This window comes from Tamandua tetradactyla, chromosome 5 (assembly GCF_023851605.1).
Source record: "Tamandua tetradactyla isolate mTamTet1 chromosome 5, mTamTet1.pri, whole genome shotgun sequence".
Taxonomy (NCBI): domain Eukaryota; kingdom Metazoa; phylum Chordata; class Mammalia; order Pilosa; family Myrmecophagidae; genus Tamandua; species Tamandua tetradactyla.
In genome coordinates, this window is record NC_135331.1 from 77114377 (window position 1) to 77130144 (window position 15768).

Below are 15768 nucleotides of genomic sequence, written 5' to 3' on the forward strand. Positions count from 1 at the left end.
TCCTTCTCCGACAGTCTCTGCCAAATTTCGTCATTCTCCGACAATCTCCGCTAGGTTTCGTCCTTGCCCGACAATTTCCGCCATTCTCTCTCGTCTTTCGTCACTGTCCGACAATCTCCGCCATTCTTCGTTGCAGTTCGTAACGTTCGACAATCTCCGCTATTCTTCGTCGCCTTTCGTCGTTGTTCGACAATGCCTGTTGTTTCCGTCTCCATTCGTCATTGTTCGACAATCCCCGTCGTCATTCGTCATTGTTCGATAATTTTCGTCATTCCCCGCCCCATTCGTCGTTCTCAGACAATGCCCGCCGACTTTCGTCGTTCTCCCCATTCTTTGAACCTGTCGTCACTGTCCGACTGCCCAGATTGCAGTGGAGACCTGCAGAGTGAGGTTGAGGGTTAGGATGGGAGAGAGGATCGGGTTAGAATGACAGAGAATGAAGGGCAGGGTGAGGGTGAGGTTAGAAAACAGTTCCCTCAAGCACGCGCAGACCCTTCACGCATCCCTGTGGCCCCGGAAGCGGCGATCCAGTGGGGTGGGGAAGGGATCCGGCTCCGACTTAGGTCGCTGCACCTGGACAGACACGTGAGCTCCAGAAGGTCCAGCGCACCTGAGGCTGGGGCGGCCCTGCAGCCCTCACGGCACCAGCGCCGCTTTCTAGTTTTCACATCGGCCGCGGGAACTGCTGGAGCCGTTGGGAGGCCCGAGGTTTGTTCTGCAGTTGCGGGAACAGGAAGGACTTTCCACGACCCGCGGTGGTCAGGGTTGTGCAGACACCTCGGGGCTCAGGGGAGGGATCCACTGTCGCCTGGGGGGATTCAGGGTCCAGTAGGCAGGACGTCCGCGGAAAATGGTCAGGGTCCCACCCAGAGTCCTGGGTTCAGGTTCGGGATTCGGGTGCGGATTCGGGCGTTAAATAGTAAATAGTAAATTAAGAAACAAAAAATAATGAATAAAAATATAAAAACATAACATTTCTATAAAAATAAAAATAAATATAAAATATAAAATAATGAAAACGTAATTGTACCACAAGTAAAAATATATTTCAAAAAAGGGGCAAAAAGAAAGTTGAATGTTAGAAAAATATAACAAAAAACTGGCAGATAATTAGACTGCCTGCACTCACCTTTCTCCCCAGCAGGTGGCGATCCTGAGGCATCCCCTCACCCCTTCCAGACGGCAGCATCGGCCTGCACTTCTCGCATTCATCCAGCAGGTGGCGAGCCTGAGGCCTCAAGAGGACGGCGTGTGCGGGCGAGGGGGGGTGTGTGGTGAGGGTCAGAGGGTTGGGTTAGGGTCTGCGTGCATCTCTTTCTGACCCATGAGACTTTAAAACAGGCGAGGAAGAGGTTTCCCCGTGTCCACCCCCTTTGGGGCCAGCTCTGGGCTAATGCAATGTAACCCAGATAGCTTGGGAGGAACCCACGGCTCCAGCGGCGTTTTGAGTGGGAAAGGGATGCAACCCACATCTTCAGAGTTTAAAACCAAACACCTCAAGGCTGTTTATAAAAGCACAGGGTACGAGGAGGGGACAGAAATTCAGATAAAGGCCGGGGTCTGAGGATGGAGCCGGAAGAATTAAGGGCAAGACTTCAGGAGACCCGGGCTCGTGAACTTGGCAGCGACAGGTTTGCGCCCCCTCCTCGCCTCGGGGCAGCGGGAGCCCCGGCCTCCAGCCTGCGGTGGGCTGCCGGGACCTCCGGGACCCCCGGGACCCTCACCTCGGGATAGCTGGAGACCTGACCTCCAGCCTGCGATGGGCTTCAAGGACACTCGGGCACTTTCAGCATCACGCTCCCCGCGACCCGCACTGGGCAGGCAGCCTCTCCCTTCCTTGGGGGACGAGGCCGGGTTGCCCCCACGAGCACCTACCCAGGCGGAGGTGGGAAGGTGGGCGCGCCTGAGGGGTCCACTCCGTGGGATCCACCCCGCGGGATCCACCCCGCAGTCCCCACCGCACCCTCGGTCAGGCCCAGCGCCCAGCGGGGCTCCCGGTTGCCTACTCAGCACCCAGTGCGCCTCCCTGTCTTGAGCCGAATTGCCCACGGGCCGCCCCTTCCCTACGAGCCCGGGAGGCTAGGGGCACGCTGGCCCCTTCCCCAGGTCCGGGGCGGCTCCAGCGTCCAGCCCTGGGTGGCCAGAGAGTGAACTCTTCAGGCTGGGTGGCCACGCGGTGTCCACCACAGCCGATCTCCACTGAGGCAGGAAAGCTGCCCGAGATGGGGCGCCCAGGAGGGTGACGGCCTTCCCTTTAAAACCCGAGTCGCAAAGGTGGGCGGTGAGCAGGGCTGGCTGGAGGACACTGGTGGTTCCGCCCAGCCTCTCAGCCAGTCGCGAGGACCGTTCCCTCAGAGATGGCTTCGGGGCCCGTCCTTGGCGCGTCACTCCAGGACAGCCCCGCTGGGACGCAGGTCACCACTCCCTGCGCTGACAGGCCACGTAGTGGGCAGAGAAGGGCTCCAGAGGGGCGGCTATGGGGCCCCTGAGGGGCGAAGGCTGAGGCTCCTTTGTTCCGGGAAGGGAGGGCGGAAGTAAAACGGCCGCAGGTGCCGGGAGTGGCGGGAGTGACTGTGTGCCTGGCACATAGGTGCACGATGCCTTTTGGTTCTGCGGATAGCCATTGCTGTCAGAATCTCAGCACACGGGTAAACCTGGTTTGTAAACGTTCAGTGTCAGAGACCACTCTTTGCCCCCAAGTCAATCTCCCCCTCCTCCTCTGGCAGTAGTCCCTCCGGAGCCTGGCTGGGCACAGGGCCTGCCCTGGTAAAATGTTCCTTCCCCCCTGCTGGCTGAATGCAGGCCCAGGCGCTCTGTGGCAACTCCTGTGGCCCTTGCAGAGGGGAGCGCACTAGAAGAGGGGGCAGGAGAGGCTGCATCAGGCACCATGGGGCCTCCTTATCCACCTTCTCATCTGGGGGCTGCCCTGTGAGCCACAGATAAATGTTTGCATCAGAAAAGCATGCTGAATTTTTTCGAAAGCTTTGTCAATGTCAGTTGAGATAATTATGTGATTTTTTCCTTTACACTTGTTAACAGGTTGTGTTATGTTGATTTTCTCGTGTTGAACCACCCTTGCATACCTGGAATAAACCCACTTGATTATGGTGCATTTGGCCTGTAGTTTTCCTTTCTTGTACATCTTTATCTGGTTTTGATATTAGAGTGATGTTAGCCTCATAAAATTTCCTCAACAATTTTTGAAGAGTTTGAGCAGGAATGGTGTTAGTTCTTTTTAGGAATGGTTGATTTTTAGGAATGGCACTGGTGGGCTGGCCAGATGCTGCAACTGCAAGCCAGCTCTTCCCACACCCAGCCAGGCATCTTGAAGCCAGGCCCTGTGGTGCACGATCAGCCCACCTCTGAGCTCCCCATGGCTGCTGTCCACTGCAACCATGGCGAGAGGTTACCCCAGCTGGCAGTTGTGCAGGTTGGAGCCGAAGAGGGTCAGTTACCTCCTACTGTACCTTCCTAGTGCACTGCAGCCCACCCGGTGGTGATCCTGTTCACCAGACCCACCAGACCGACTCCCTCTACCCAATTCCCTCATTCTCTCTTCACCTAAACTGCCGAAAGACCCTCCTGCTTCATTCACTTGCGGAGAATTGGCTGTCCTGGAAATTTCCTCCCTGTATCCTATCTAGATTAGTGTTAGGGTTAGGGTTAGGGTTAAGGTTAGGGTTAAGGTTTGGGTTTGAGTTAGGGTTAGGTTGGAAATCATGATTCATACTGCTAGCTCCAATTCTAATCTAACCACATAGCGTTCTTCACTTGTCTCCCCCATTCCAAACAGAGTCTCCAGGGAGTTTGGGAAGGAGAGAGGTTGGGGGTGGGCTCAGGACGGGGTGAGCAGAGTGGGGTGGGGCATGGAGGGACTGAGACTCCCACCGGTCAGCTGTGGCCCAGGGAGGTACAATGGGAGGGAGTTGACCGTCCTTGGCTGCAGCCTGTCCAGCTGCTGGGCGGGAGGACCTCCCCATGTGGGTCTTAGTGGATAGTGCCCAAGGGAGCCTGGAGGCAGACCCCTTTGTCACCCCAGGGTCCAGGCCCTGGGCACAGGGAGTGATCCCTCTGTTGATGGATGCCTCCCCAGTGATTGCCACTGAGACCTGTCATCCATTCACTGCAGGCTGGAGCAACCCCATCGAGCTAGGTAGTCCTCCAGCTGCTGCGGCCAGGTGTGTGTGAGATTAGGGGGAGCTGAGAGAGCGCCACATGCTGCCGAAAAGTTGTAAGTGCAGGTGGTGTACTCTAGACCAAGAGTGGGGAGCCAGAAGAAGAAGCAGACTCAGGGTCACCACAAGCTGAGAAAAGGGAAAGGCAGACAGATTACTGCAGCCAGGATGGGTACGCCTGCCATCTGCTGTCCAGAACTGGGAAGTGCAGACAGGCTGCTGCAGTAAGGAAGGGCAAGGTTGTTGGGAACAGGAACCTCGTGCCTGCCATCTGCTGTCTAGAAGTAGGAACTGCAGACAGGCTGCTTCAGCAACAACTGGGTGGGCTGGGTGAAGAAGCCTTGTGCGTGCCACCTGCTGACAAGAAGCAGTAAGTGCAGATAGTGGTTAGTGGTTACTGGTAAGGAGTTAGAGTTAGGGTTTAGGGTTAAGGTTAGGGTTAGAGTTCGGGTTCAGGATAGAGTTCGGGTTAGACTTTGGATTAGAGTTCGGGTTAGGGTTTGGGTTAGGGTTAGACTTAGGGTTGGGATAAGGGTTAGGGTTATGGTTACCGATAGGGTTAAGTAGGGTTAGGGTTAGGGTTAGGTGAGGGTTAGGTTGAGGTTTTGAGTTGAAGGTAGGCTTGGGTTGACTTTGGGATTGAGTTTGAAGGTTGGGATTTGTTCTGGTATTGGTTTTCTGAGGTTGGGTTTCTGTTTGTGCTTGTGTTAGTGTTAGGTTTAAGTTAAGTTTAGTGTAAGGGTTCTCTGAAAACATGTAGTTCTAGTAAAAAAAATCTAAGTTAATGGAGCCAAGACGACTGTAAGTTTTCAATACAGATTTAGGTAATGGTTCGTACTTCTGTAGTTGAGTACTTTGTGAAAATGCTGTTTTTCACACACAAAAAAAATGCTTGAAAGTAAATGGAGCTGATATATCCACGAGCTCTCTAAACACATTTGCAAACTGTTCTCATATTTTACTAAGAAACATTATTTTGCAATGCCGTTTTCCATTAAAAATTCATGGAAATGTGTAAACATATTATTCCTCAATTTTTGAAACAGATTGTGTTAATGTTAGTGTTAGGCTCAAGATTAGGTTTATGGTTAAGGTAGCAATAGCATTAGTGTTAGTTTGTGGGTCAGGATTAGGTTTGGGGTAGGATTAAGATTTGCATTATGGTTAGGGTTGGGATTAAGATTGGTGTGAAGCTTGGGGTTTGTTTGGGTTTGTTGTTTGTTTTGAGGTTGTTGTAGGTTTAGAAGTAGTTTTAGTGTTAGGTTTAGGTTAGATTAGTGTTCTGTGAAGAAAGTGCTTTCAGTCCCAAAATCACATAGAAGTGAATGTATCCATAAAGTCTCTTAGCCTTCAAGACAGTACTAGGTAAGGGTTTTGCATAGCAAATGCTGAATTTTCTGGGAGAATCCTATTTTTCACATGAAACATCCATCAAAATGAATGGAGCTAGTATGTCACTCAGCTCTCAAAACACATATATATATATATATGGCTCACATAGTACTAGGAGAGATTCCTTGACAATGCTGTTTTACACTATAAAAATGCATGGAAATGAATCGAGGAAGTATGTTACTCAGTTTTTGAAGTTTGGGTTTAGATTGGGTTAGATTTAGTGTTAGGGTTAGGTTTGGGTTGTGGTCGGCATTGGTGTTGTGGTAGGGTTTGGGATTATTGTATATTGTGGAGTGTTCTGGAAATTGCTGTGTTTCACTCAGAAAACTGTATGGAAGTGAATGAAGGCAGTATTTGAGAAATTTCCAGAACTTACATTGCCAGTTTTCAAGAGCACAAGAAGAATTTTCTGTAACAGTGCCATTCTTCACTTTAAAAAGGGAATGGAGCCACTATATCCGTCAGATTTGTGAAATGATTTACATACTGTCTCACCAGGCATAAAGTGAGTGTCCAATGAAAATGCTGATTTTGACTCAAAAGGTGCCTAGAAATGAATGGAGCCATGACTCACTCAGTTGTCAAAACAGTCTTAGGTAGTGGTTTTGTGTTGCAGTAGTTGAGTGTTCTGTGAGAATGCTGTTTTTCATGCAAAAATGTGCATGGGACTGAATGGAGCCAGTATATCACTCAGTTCTCAAAACACATTTACAGAACTTTTTCCCAGTAGAATAAGGTGAGATTTGTTGGACAATGCTGTTTTACAGTAAAAATTTGTACGGACGTGTGTGGACCAAGTACATTACTCTGTTTCTGAAACAAATTATGTCAAGTCAAGGCTCAGTGTTAGGGTTAGGGTAAGGGTTAGGGTTGGGGTTAGGGTTGGGGTTAGTGTTTGGGTTGGGTTTAGGGTTGTGGTTGTGGTTAAGGTTGTGGTTAGTATTAGGGTTGTGGTTAAGGTTGGAGTTCGGGTTGGGTTATGTTTAGGGTGAGGGTTGGTTTTCGGTTTGGGATTAGGGTTAGGGTTAGTGTTTGGGTTTGAGTTAGAATGAGGGTTTGTTTTGAAGTAAGGCTTGGGTTTGGCTGTGCGACTTTGTGATGGTTAGGGATATGGTTAGGGATAGGGTTAGGGTTAGAGTTAGGGTTTGAGTTAGGTTGAGGCTTTTGGTTGCAGTAAGACTTGGAGTTGATTTTTGAACTTGGCTACTGTTGGGGTTATGGTTATGGTTAAGGTTAGGATTGGTGTTAGAATAAGTGTATCCATGGAAGTAAGGCTTGGGGTTGATTTTGGGACTGGGTATGGAGGTTGGGTTTTTGACTGGTTTGGTATTTTGGGGGGTTGGTTTTTTCTTGTGTCTGTGGTTGCATTAGTGTTATGTTTAAATTAAGTTTATGGTAAGGGTCCTATGAAATATTGCCAATTTAGTAAAAAATGTTTTAAAAGTGAATGGAACCAAGAAAATTCTAAATTTTCAAAACTGGCTTCCATAATGGTTTGTAGAACTGTAGTTGAGTTCTCTGAGGAAACACTGTTTTTCACTGAAAAAAATTGCTGAATGTGATTGCAGATGGTATATCAATGAGCTTTCAGAACACATTTGCAAACTGTTTTCATATTTTCAAGGAAACATTACATTGCAATGCGGTTTTCCATTAAAAATGCATGGAAACGTGTGGCGATATTATTATTACCCAGTTTTTGAAACAAATTATGTTAATATTAGTTTTGGGCTCAGATTTACGTTTAGGGTTAAAGTAGGGATAACATTAGTGTTAGGTTTTGGTTAGTATTACATTCAGGCTTAGGTTAGAATTTGGTTTTGGTTAGGGATGAACATAAGATTGGTATGAAGCTTGGGGTTGATTTGGGTTTGTGCTTGGATTTCAGGTTGTTGTTTGTTTCGGGATAGTGTTAGTGTTACATTTCGTTTAGGTTTAGGTTAAGGTTTGTGTCCTCTAAAGAAAGTACTTTCAGTCCCGAAGTGCATGGAAGTGAGTGAATCCATGAATTCTCTAAGCATTCAAAACAGTATTAGGTAAGGGTTTTGCAGAGAAATTGTTGAGTTTTCAGGGAAAATGCTATTTTTCAAGCAAAACATACATCAAAAGGAATGGAGCTAGTATACCATTCAGCTCTCAAAACATATTTATATACTTCTTTCACTTGTACTGGAATGATTTCCTTGACAATGCTGTTTTACAGTATAAAAATGCATGGAAATGTATCAAGGAACATGTTACTCAATTTTTGAATCAGATTAGGTTAGGTTGAGTGTTAGAGTTTGGGTTTAGATTGTGATAGGGTTAGTGTAAGGGTTAGGTTTGTGCTGTGATTGGTGTTGGTGTTGTGGTAGGGTTTGGGATTATCATATATTGAGGAGTGTTCTGGAAATTGCTGTGTTTCCCTCAGAAAACTGCATGGAAGTGAATGGAGACTGCATTTGAGAAAGTTTCCAGAACTTACACAACAATTTTCTGGAGCATAAGAAGAATTTTCTGTAACAATTCTGTTCTTCACTTTAAAAAGTGAATAAGAGTCATTATATCTCTGAGATTTATGAAATGACTTACATACAGGTTTCAGCAAGCATAAAGTGAGTGTCCAATGAAAATGCTGATTTTGACTCAAAAAAATCCCTAGGAGCGACTGGAGCCATGATCCTACCCACTTTTAAAAACAGTCTTAGGTAATGGTTTTGCTTTGCGCTAGTTGAGTGTTCTGAGAGAATGCTGTTCTTCACGCAAAAATGTGCATGGAAATGAATGGAGCCAGTATGTCACTCAGTTCTCAAAACATATTTACAGACCTTTTTTCAAATAGGATTAGGTGAGATTTGTTGGACAATGCTGTTTTACAGTAAAAATATATATGGATGTGTGTGGACTAAGTACATTACTCAGTTTCTGAAACAAATATGTCTAAGCAAGGCTCAGTGTTAGGGTTAGGTTTAGGGTTAGGGTTGTGGTTAGGGTTGGGTTTAGGGGTAGGGTTAGGTTTAGGGTTGTGGTTGTGGTTAGGGTTGGGTTTAGGGGTAGGGTTAGGTTTAGGGTTGTGGTTGTGGTTATGGTTATGGTTAGTGTTACACTTGGGTTAATGTTGGGTTTGGGTTTGTGGTTAATATTAGGGTGAGGGTTGGGTTAGAGTTGTGGTTAGGGTTAGGGTTAGGATTAGGGTTAGTGTTAGGATTTGGGTTAGAGTTAGAATTAGCGTTTGTGTTGAAGTAAGGCTTGGTTTTGATTTTGGGACTCAGCTACATTTAGTGTTATGGTTAGCGATAGGGTTAGGATTAGGGTTTGGGTTTGGCTTAGGGCTAGGGTTAAGGTTAGGGTTGGGGTTAGTGTTAGGGCTAGGCTTAGGGTTAGGTTTAGGGCTAGGGTTAGGGTTAGGGTTGGGATTAGTGTTAGGACTAGGCTCAGGGTTAGATCCGGGGTTAGGGCTAGTATAGGGTTAGGGTTTGGGGTATAGTTAGAATGAGTGTTTGGGTTGAAGTGAGGTTTGGGTTTGATTTTGGGGCTTGGCTATGGTTATGGTTATAGTTATGGTTATGGTTATGGTTATGGTTATGGATAGGTTTAAGGTTAGGGTTAGGGTTTGGGTTAGAGTTAGGGTTTGGATTAGGGTTAGAATGAGTGTTTGGGTTGGAGTTTCGCTTGGGGTTGATTTTGGGAATGTTTTGGACATTGGTATTTGGTATTTGGTTGGTATTTGGGCTGGTTGTGGTTTATTTGGTGTTCGCTTAGGGTTAGGGTCAGGGTTAAGGTTTGGGTTACAGCTAAGGTTAGGGTTAGGGTAGGGCTTGGGCTAGGGTTAGGGTTAGGGTTGGGGTTAGGGTTAGGTTTAGGGTTAGTGTTAGTGTTTGGATGAGGGTTTGGATTGAAGTTAAGCTTGGTGTTAATTTTGGGATTGGATGTCGAGGTTGATTCATGGGCTGTAGTCATTTATTGGCATTCCATTTGTATTTTTGTCTGTATTGTGTTAGTGTTATGTTTAAGTTAAGTTTTGGGTAAGGGTTCTCTGAAATATTGTAGTTTTAGTAAAAAAATTTCATAACTTAATGGAGCGAAGACAATTCTAGATTTTCAAATCAGGTGTTGGTAATGGTTCACAAAGCTGAATGTGAGTGCTGTGTGGAAATGCTGTTTTTTACCGAAAAATTTGCTTGGAAGTGAATACAGATGGTATATCAATGAACTCTCAAAACACAGTTACCAACTGTTCTTATATTTTACAAGGAAACATTACTTAGCAATGCTGTTTTCCATTAAAAATGCATGGAAATGTGTGGAGATATTATTATTACCCGGTTTTGAAACAGATGATGCTAATGTTAGTATTAGGCTCAGGGTAAGTTTAGGGTTAAGGTAGGGATAGAATTAGTGTTAGGTTCTGGGTTAAGGTTAGGTTTAGGTTAAGGTTAGTGTCCTCTAAAGAAAGTACTTTCAGCCCCAAAGTGCATGGAAGTGAGTGGATCCATGAATTCTCTAAGCATTCAAAACAGTATTAGGTAAGGGTTTTGCAGAGAAATTGTTGAGTTTTCAAGGAAAATGCTATTTTTCATGCAAAACATACATCAAAAGGAATGGAGCTAGTATACCATTCAGCTCTCAAAGCATATTTATATACTACCTTCACTTGCACTGGAATGAATCCCTTGACAATGCTGTTTTACACTATAAAAATGCATGGAAATGTATCGAGGCACATGTTACTCAGTTTTTGAATCAGATTAGGTTAGGTTGAGTGTTAAGGTTTGAGTTTATTGTGATAGGGTTAGTATTAGGGTTAGGTTTGTGCTGTGATTAGTGTTGGTGTTGTGGTAGGGTTTGGGATTATCATATACTAGGGAGTGTTCTGGAAATTGCTGAGTTTCCCTCAGAAAACTGTATGAAAGTGAATGGAGGTGGTATTTGAGAATGTTTCCTCAACTTACACATCAGTTTTCAAGAGCACATGAAGAATTTTCTGTAAAAATTTTGTTCTTTCCTTTAAAAATGAATGGAGCCATTATATCTCTCAGATTTATGAAATACCTTCCATACAGGTTTCAACAAATATAAAGTGAGTGTCCAGTGAAAACGCTGATTTTGACTCAAAAGTGTCTGAAAATGAATGGAGCCATGATATTATCCAGTTCTCAAAACACTCTTGGGTAAAGGTTTTGCATTACAGTAGTTAAGGTTCTGTAAGAATGCTATTTTTAATGCAAAAATGTGCATGGGAGTGAATGGAGCCAATATATCACTCAGTTCTCAAACACATTAACAAACCTTTTTTTCAAATATGATTAAGTGAGATTTGTTGGACAATGCTGTTTTACAGTAAAAATATGTATGGATGGGTGTGGACCAAGTACATTACTCAGTTTCTGAAACAAATATGTCAAGGCAAGGCTCAGTGTTAGGGTAAGAGTTAGGGTTAGGGTGAGGGTTGTGGTTAGGGTTGGGTTTAAGGGTAGGATTAGGTTTAGGGTTGTGAGTTTTATTAAGGTTGTGGCTAGTGTTATGGTTGGGGTTAAGTTTGGTTTGGGGGCTGCAGTTAATGTTAGAGTTAAAGTTTGGGGTTAGGGTTGTGGTTAGGGTTAGGGTCAGTGTTAGGTTTTGAGTTAGAGTTAGAATTAGCGTTTGGGTTGAAGTAAGGCTTGGTTTTGATTTGGGGACATGGCTACGTTTAGTGTTATGGTTAGGGATAAGGTTAGGTTTAGGGTTAGGGTTAGGACTGGGGTTAGGGTTGTGGTTAGGGTTAGAATTAGGGTGTGGATTAGAGTTAGAATGAGGGTTTGGGTTGAAGTAAGGCTTGGGTTTGATTATGGGACTTGGTAATGTTAGGGTTATGGTTAGGGGTAGGGTTAAGGTTAGGGTGAGGGTTTGGTTTAGAGTTTGAATTAGGGTTTGGGTTGAAGTAAGGCTTGGGTTTGACTTTGCGACTCAGTTGTGGTTAGGTTATGGTTATGTTTATGTTTATGGTTATGGTTAGGGTTGGGGTTAGGGTTAGGGTAGAGTTAGGTTTAGAGTTTGTTTTAGAGTTAGAATTAGAGTTTTGGTTGAGGTAAGGCTTGGGTTTGATTTTGGGAGTCAGGTATGGTTAGGGATATCATTAGGAATAGGGTTAGGGTTAGGGCTAGGGTTAGGGTTAGAGTTAGGTTTAAGGTCACAGTTAGAGTTAGGATGAGGGTTTTGGTTGAAGTAAGGCTTGGGTTGATTTTGGGACTGGGTTTGGAGGATTGGGTTTGTACTGGTGTTGGTTTATTTGGGTTAGGTTTGTGTTTGTGTCTGTGGTTATGTTATTTTCATGTTTAAGTTAAGTTTATGGTAAGGGTTCTCTGAAATATTGTTCTTTTAGAAAAACAATATGTTACAAGTGAATGGAACCAAAACAGTTTTAAGTTTTCAAACTGTTTTCTGTAATGGTTCACAGAGCTGTAGTGAGTACTCTGCAAAAGCGCTGTTTTTCACCAAAAAATTTCTTGAAAGTGAATACAGATGGTTTATCAATGAGCTCTCAGAACACATTTACAAACTGTTCTCATATTTTACAAGGAATCATTACTTTGCAATGCTGTTTTCCATCAAAAATACATGGAAATATTTGGAGATATTATTATTACTGGCATTTTAAACAGATTATGTTAAGGTTAGTGTTAGGCTCAGGGTTAAGTTTAGGGTTAAGGTAGGGATAGCATTAGTTTTAGGTTGTGGGTTAATGTTAGGTTTAGGCTAGGATTAGGATTTGGGTAGTGGTTAGGGTTGGGCTTAGATTGGTGTGAAGCTTGGGGTTAATTTGGGTTTTTTGGTGTGTTTCTAGGTTTTTGTTGGTTTGGGGCTAGTGGTAATATTAGGTTAAGTGTAGGTTTTTGTTAATGTTACTGTTCTCTGCAGAAAGTATTTTAAGTCCAAAAAGTTCATGGAAGTGAATGGATCCAAGGATTCTCTTAGCCTTCAAAACATATTAGATAAGTGTTTTGCAAAGCAATTATTGAGATTTCTGGGAAAATGCTATTTTTAACGTAAAACATACATCAAAAGGAAAGAAGCTAGTATATCTCTCAGCTCTCAAAACATATTTATACATTTCTTTCACATAGTTCTAAAATGATTACCTTCACAATGCTGTTTTACACTATAAAAATGAACGGAAATGAATCAAGAAACATGTTACTTAGTTTTTGAATCGGATTAGGTTAGGTTTAGTATTAGGGTTTGGGTTTAGATTATGTTAGGTTTATTGTTAGGGTTAGGTTTAGATGGTGGTTGGTGTTGTGGTAGGGTTTGGTATTAACATATACTGGAGAGTGTACTGGAAATTGCTGAGTTTCCCTCAGAAAACTGTATGGAAGTGAATAGAGGCAGTATGTGAGAATGTTTCCGCAACTTACACACCAGATTTAAAGAGCAGAAGAATTTTCTGTAACAATTCTGTTCTTCATTTAAAAATGAATGGAGCCATTATATCCCTGTGATTTATTAAATGACTTCCATACAGGTTTCACCAAGCATAAAGTGAATGTCCAAAGAGACCGCTGATTTTGACTTAAAAAGTGCCTGGAAGTGAATGGAGCCATGATCCTACCCTCTTTTAAAAACACTCTTAGCTAATGGTTTTGTGTTGCACTAGTTGGATGTTCTGTGAGAATGCTGTTTTTCATGGAAAAATGTGCATGGATGTGAATGGAGCCAGTATATCACTCAGTTCTCAAAACATTTGCAGAACTTTTCTCAAATTGAATTAGGTTAGATTGGTTGGACAATGCTGTTTTACCGTAAAAATATGTTTGGACATCTGCATAGCAAGTACATTACTCGATTTTTGTAACACATTATGTCCAGGCAAAGCTAAGTGTTATGGTTATGGTTATGGTTATGGTTACAGTTGGGGTAGAATTGGAGATAGGGTTAGGGTTAGGTTTAGGGTTGTGGTTGTGATAGGGTTGTGTTTAAGGTTAAGGTAGGCTTGGGGTTGGGTTTAGGGTTAGGGTGAGGGTTAGGGTTAGGATTAAGCTCTGTGTAGAGTTAGAATCAGGGTTTGGATTGAAGTAACTCTTGGGCTTGATTTTGGAACTAGGCTACGGTTATGGTTATGGTTATGGTTAGGGTAAGCGTTGGGGCGAGGGTTAGGTTAGGGTTAGGGTTAGGGTTAGGTTTAGGGTTTAGATTAGAGTTAGGATGAGGGTTTGGGCTATAGTAAGGCTTGGGTTTGATTTTGGGATTACGTGTGGATTTTGGGAATTGTGCTGGTGTTGGTTCCTTATGGTTTAGGCTAGCATTTGTGTTTGTCATTGCGTTAGTGTTATGTTTAAGTTAAGTTTAAGAAATGGCTTCTCTGAAATATTGCGGTTTTAGTAAAATATCTTACGTCAGTTAACGGAACCAGGGCAATTCTAGGTTTCAAAAACAGATTTAGGCTATCGTTTGCAAAGCTGTAGTTGAGTGCACCGCAGAAAAGCAGTTTTTCCCTGATAAAATTGCTGGAAAGGGAGTGGAGCTGGTAAGTTAATGAGCTCTCAAAACATGTTTACCAACTGTTCTCATATTTTATAGGAAACATGACTTTGCAATGCGGTTTTCCATTAAAATTGCTTGTAAATGTTTGGAGATATTATTACTACTCGGTTCTTAAATCAGATTATGTTAATGGCAGTGCTAGGGTCAAGGTTAGGTTTAGGGTTAATGTAGTGATAGCATTAGTGTAGGGCTGTGGGTTAGGGTTAGGCTTAGACTTGGGTTTGTATTTGGATTATGCTTAGGGTGGGATTAAGGTTGGTGTGGAGCTTCAGGTTGGGTTGGGTTTGTTCTTGGTTTTGAGGTTGTGGTATGTTTAGGGGTAGTATTATTGTTAGATTTATTTTAGGTTTAGGTAAAGGATAGTGTTCTCAGAAGAAAATATTTTCAATCCAAAAAGTGCATGGAAGTGAATGGATTCATTAATTCTCTTAACCTTCAAAACAATGCTAGGCAAGGGATTTGCATAGCAATCGTTGAGTTTTCTGTGAAAATGCCAGTTTTAACGCGAGGCATACGTCAAAATGAATGGAGCCAGTATGTCACTCAGTTCTCAAAACACATTCACAGACTTTTTTCAACTAGAATTAGGTGAAATTTGTTTGACAATGCTGTTTTTTTTTTAAAGCATTCATTATTTTATTTATTTATTTATTTATTTACATGGGTAGGCACTGGGAAACGAACCCGGGTCCTCTGGCATGGCAGGCAAGTGTTCTTGCCACTGAGCCACCATGGCCCGCCCTTAAGGACTTCATTTCTTTTCTTTTTTTTTGCATGGGCAGGCACCGGGAATTGAACCCAGGTCTCCAGCATAGCAGGCGATAACTCTGCCGGCTGAGCCACTGTGGCCCACCCTGACAATGCTGTTTTATGCTTAAAATATGTATTGACATGTGTGGACCAAGTACATTGCTCATTTTCTGAGATAATTCATGCTAAGGCTAGGCTCAGTGTTTGGATTAAGGTTAGGGTAAGGGTTAGGGTTGGGTTTACGTTTAGGTTTATGGTTGTGTTTGTGTGTAGCATTGTGTTAAAGTTAAGGTTGTGTTCAGATTTGGTGGTGTGGTTTGTGTTAGGGTTAGGGTTATGGTTATGATAAGGTTTGGGTCTAGGTTAAGAGTTAGGGTTCAGGTTCAGGTTAGGGTTGGGGTTAGGGTTAGGTTTATGGTTTGGGGTTAGTTGTAGTGTTCAGGTTAAAGTTAGGGTTAGGCTTAGGGTTGGTGTTGTAGTTGGCGTTAGGGTTAGGGTGAAGATTGGGCTTAGGGTTGGGGATATGGTTAGGGTTAGCATTTGGGTCAGGTTTAGGATTAGGGTTGGGTGAGTCTTTGTGTTGGAGTTAGGCTTGGGGTTGATTTTGCGATTGGGTTTGGTGGTTGGGAATTATGCTGGTATTGGTTCTTTCGGGTTTTGGTTTTTGTTTGTGTTTGTTGTTGCGTTAGTGTTATGTTTGAGTTCAGTTTAAGGTAATGATTCTCGGAAATATTACAGGTTGAGTAAGAAATATTATGCCAGTTAGTGGAACCAGGACAATTCTAGGTTTTCAAAACAGGTGTAGGTAATGGTTCGCAGAGCAGTAGTTGAGTGCTATGCAGAAAAGCTGGACAAAATTGCTGGAAAGGGAGTGGAGGTGGTAAGTCAATGACCTCTCAAAACACATTTAAAAACTGTTCTCACATTTTACTAGGAAATATTACTTTGC

The 15768-nt window shown here is 43.6% G+C and overlaps 1 protein-coding gene across 2 annotated transcripts; it reads left to right on the forward strand.

Annotated features, from left to right (window-relative positions):
* The first annotated feature begins 391 nt into the window (after window positions 1-391).
* On the forward strand, window positions 392-3105 carry LOC143682535 (uncharacterized). Of its 2 annotated transcripts, none has more exons than XM_077159172.1 (2): window positions 392-708; window positions 1142-3105. In XM_077159172.1, exons 1-2 carry the CDS (start codon window positions 427-429, stop codon window positions 1319-1321), a joined length of 462 nt encoding a protein of 153 aa, XP_077015287.1. In that variant the 5' UTR covers window positions 392-426; the 3' UTR covers window positions 1322-3105. The 2 variants fall into 2 exon arrangements, with proteins under 2 accessions (XP_077015287.1, XP_077015288.1); XM_077159173.1 differs by having other exon boundaries at window positions 1145-3105.
* The last annotated feature ends 12663 nt before the right edge of the window (window positions 3106-15768 follow it).

What these genes read in the sequence shown, in the direction of transcription:
- LOC143682535 (XM_077159172.1), top strand. Translation starts at nt 427, where the DNA reads ATGACAGAGAATGAAGGGCAGGGTGAGGGTGAGGTTAGAAAACAGTTC. An exon ending in GAGCCGTTGGGAGGCCCGAG is followed by an intron (nt 709 to 1,141) that starts GTTTGTTCTGCA and finishes CTTTCTCCCCAG; the next exon opens with CAGGTGGCGATCCTGAGGCA.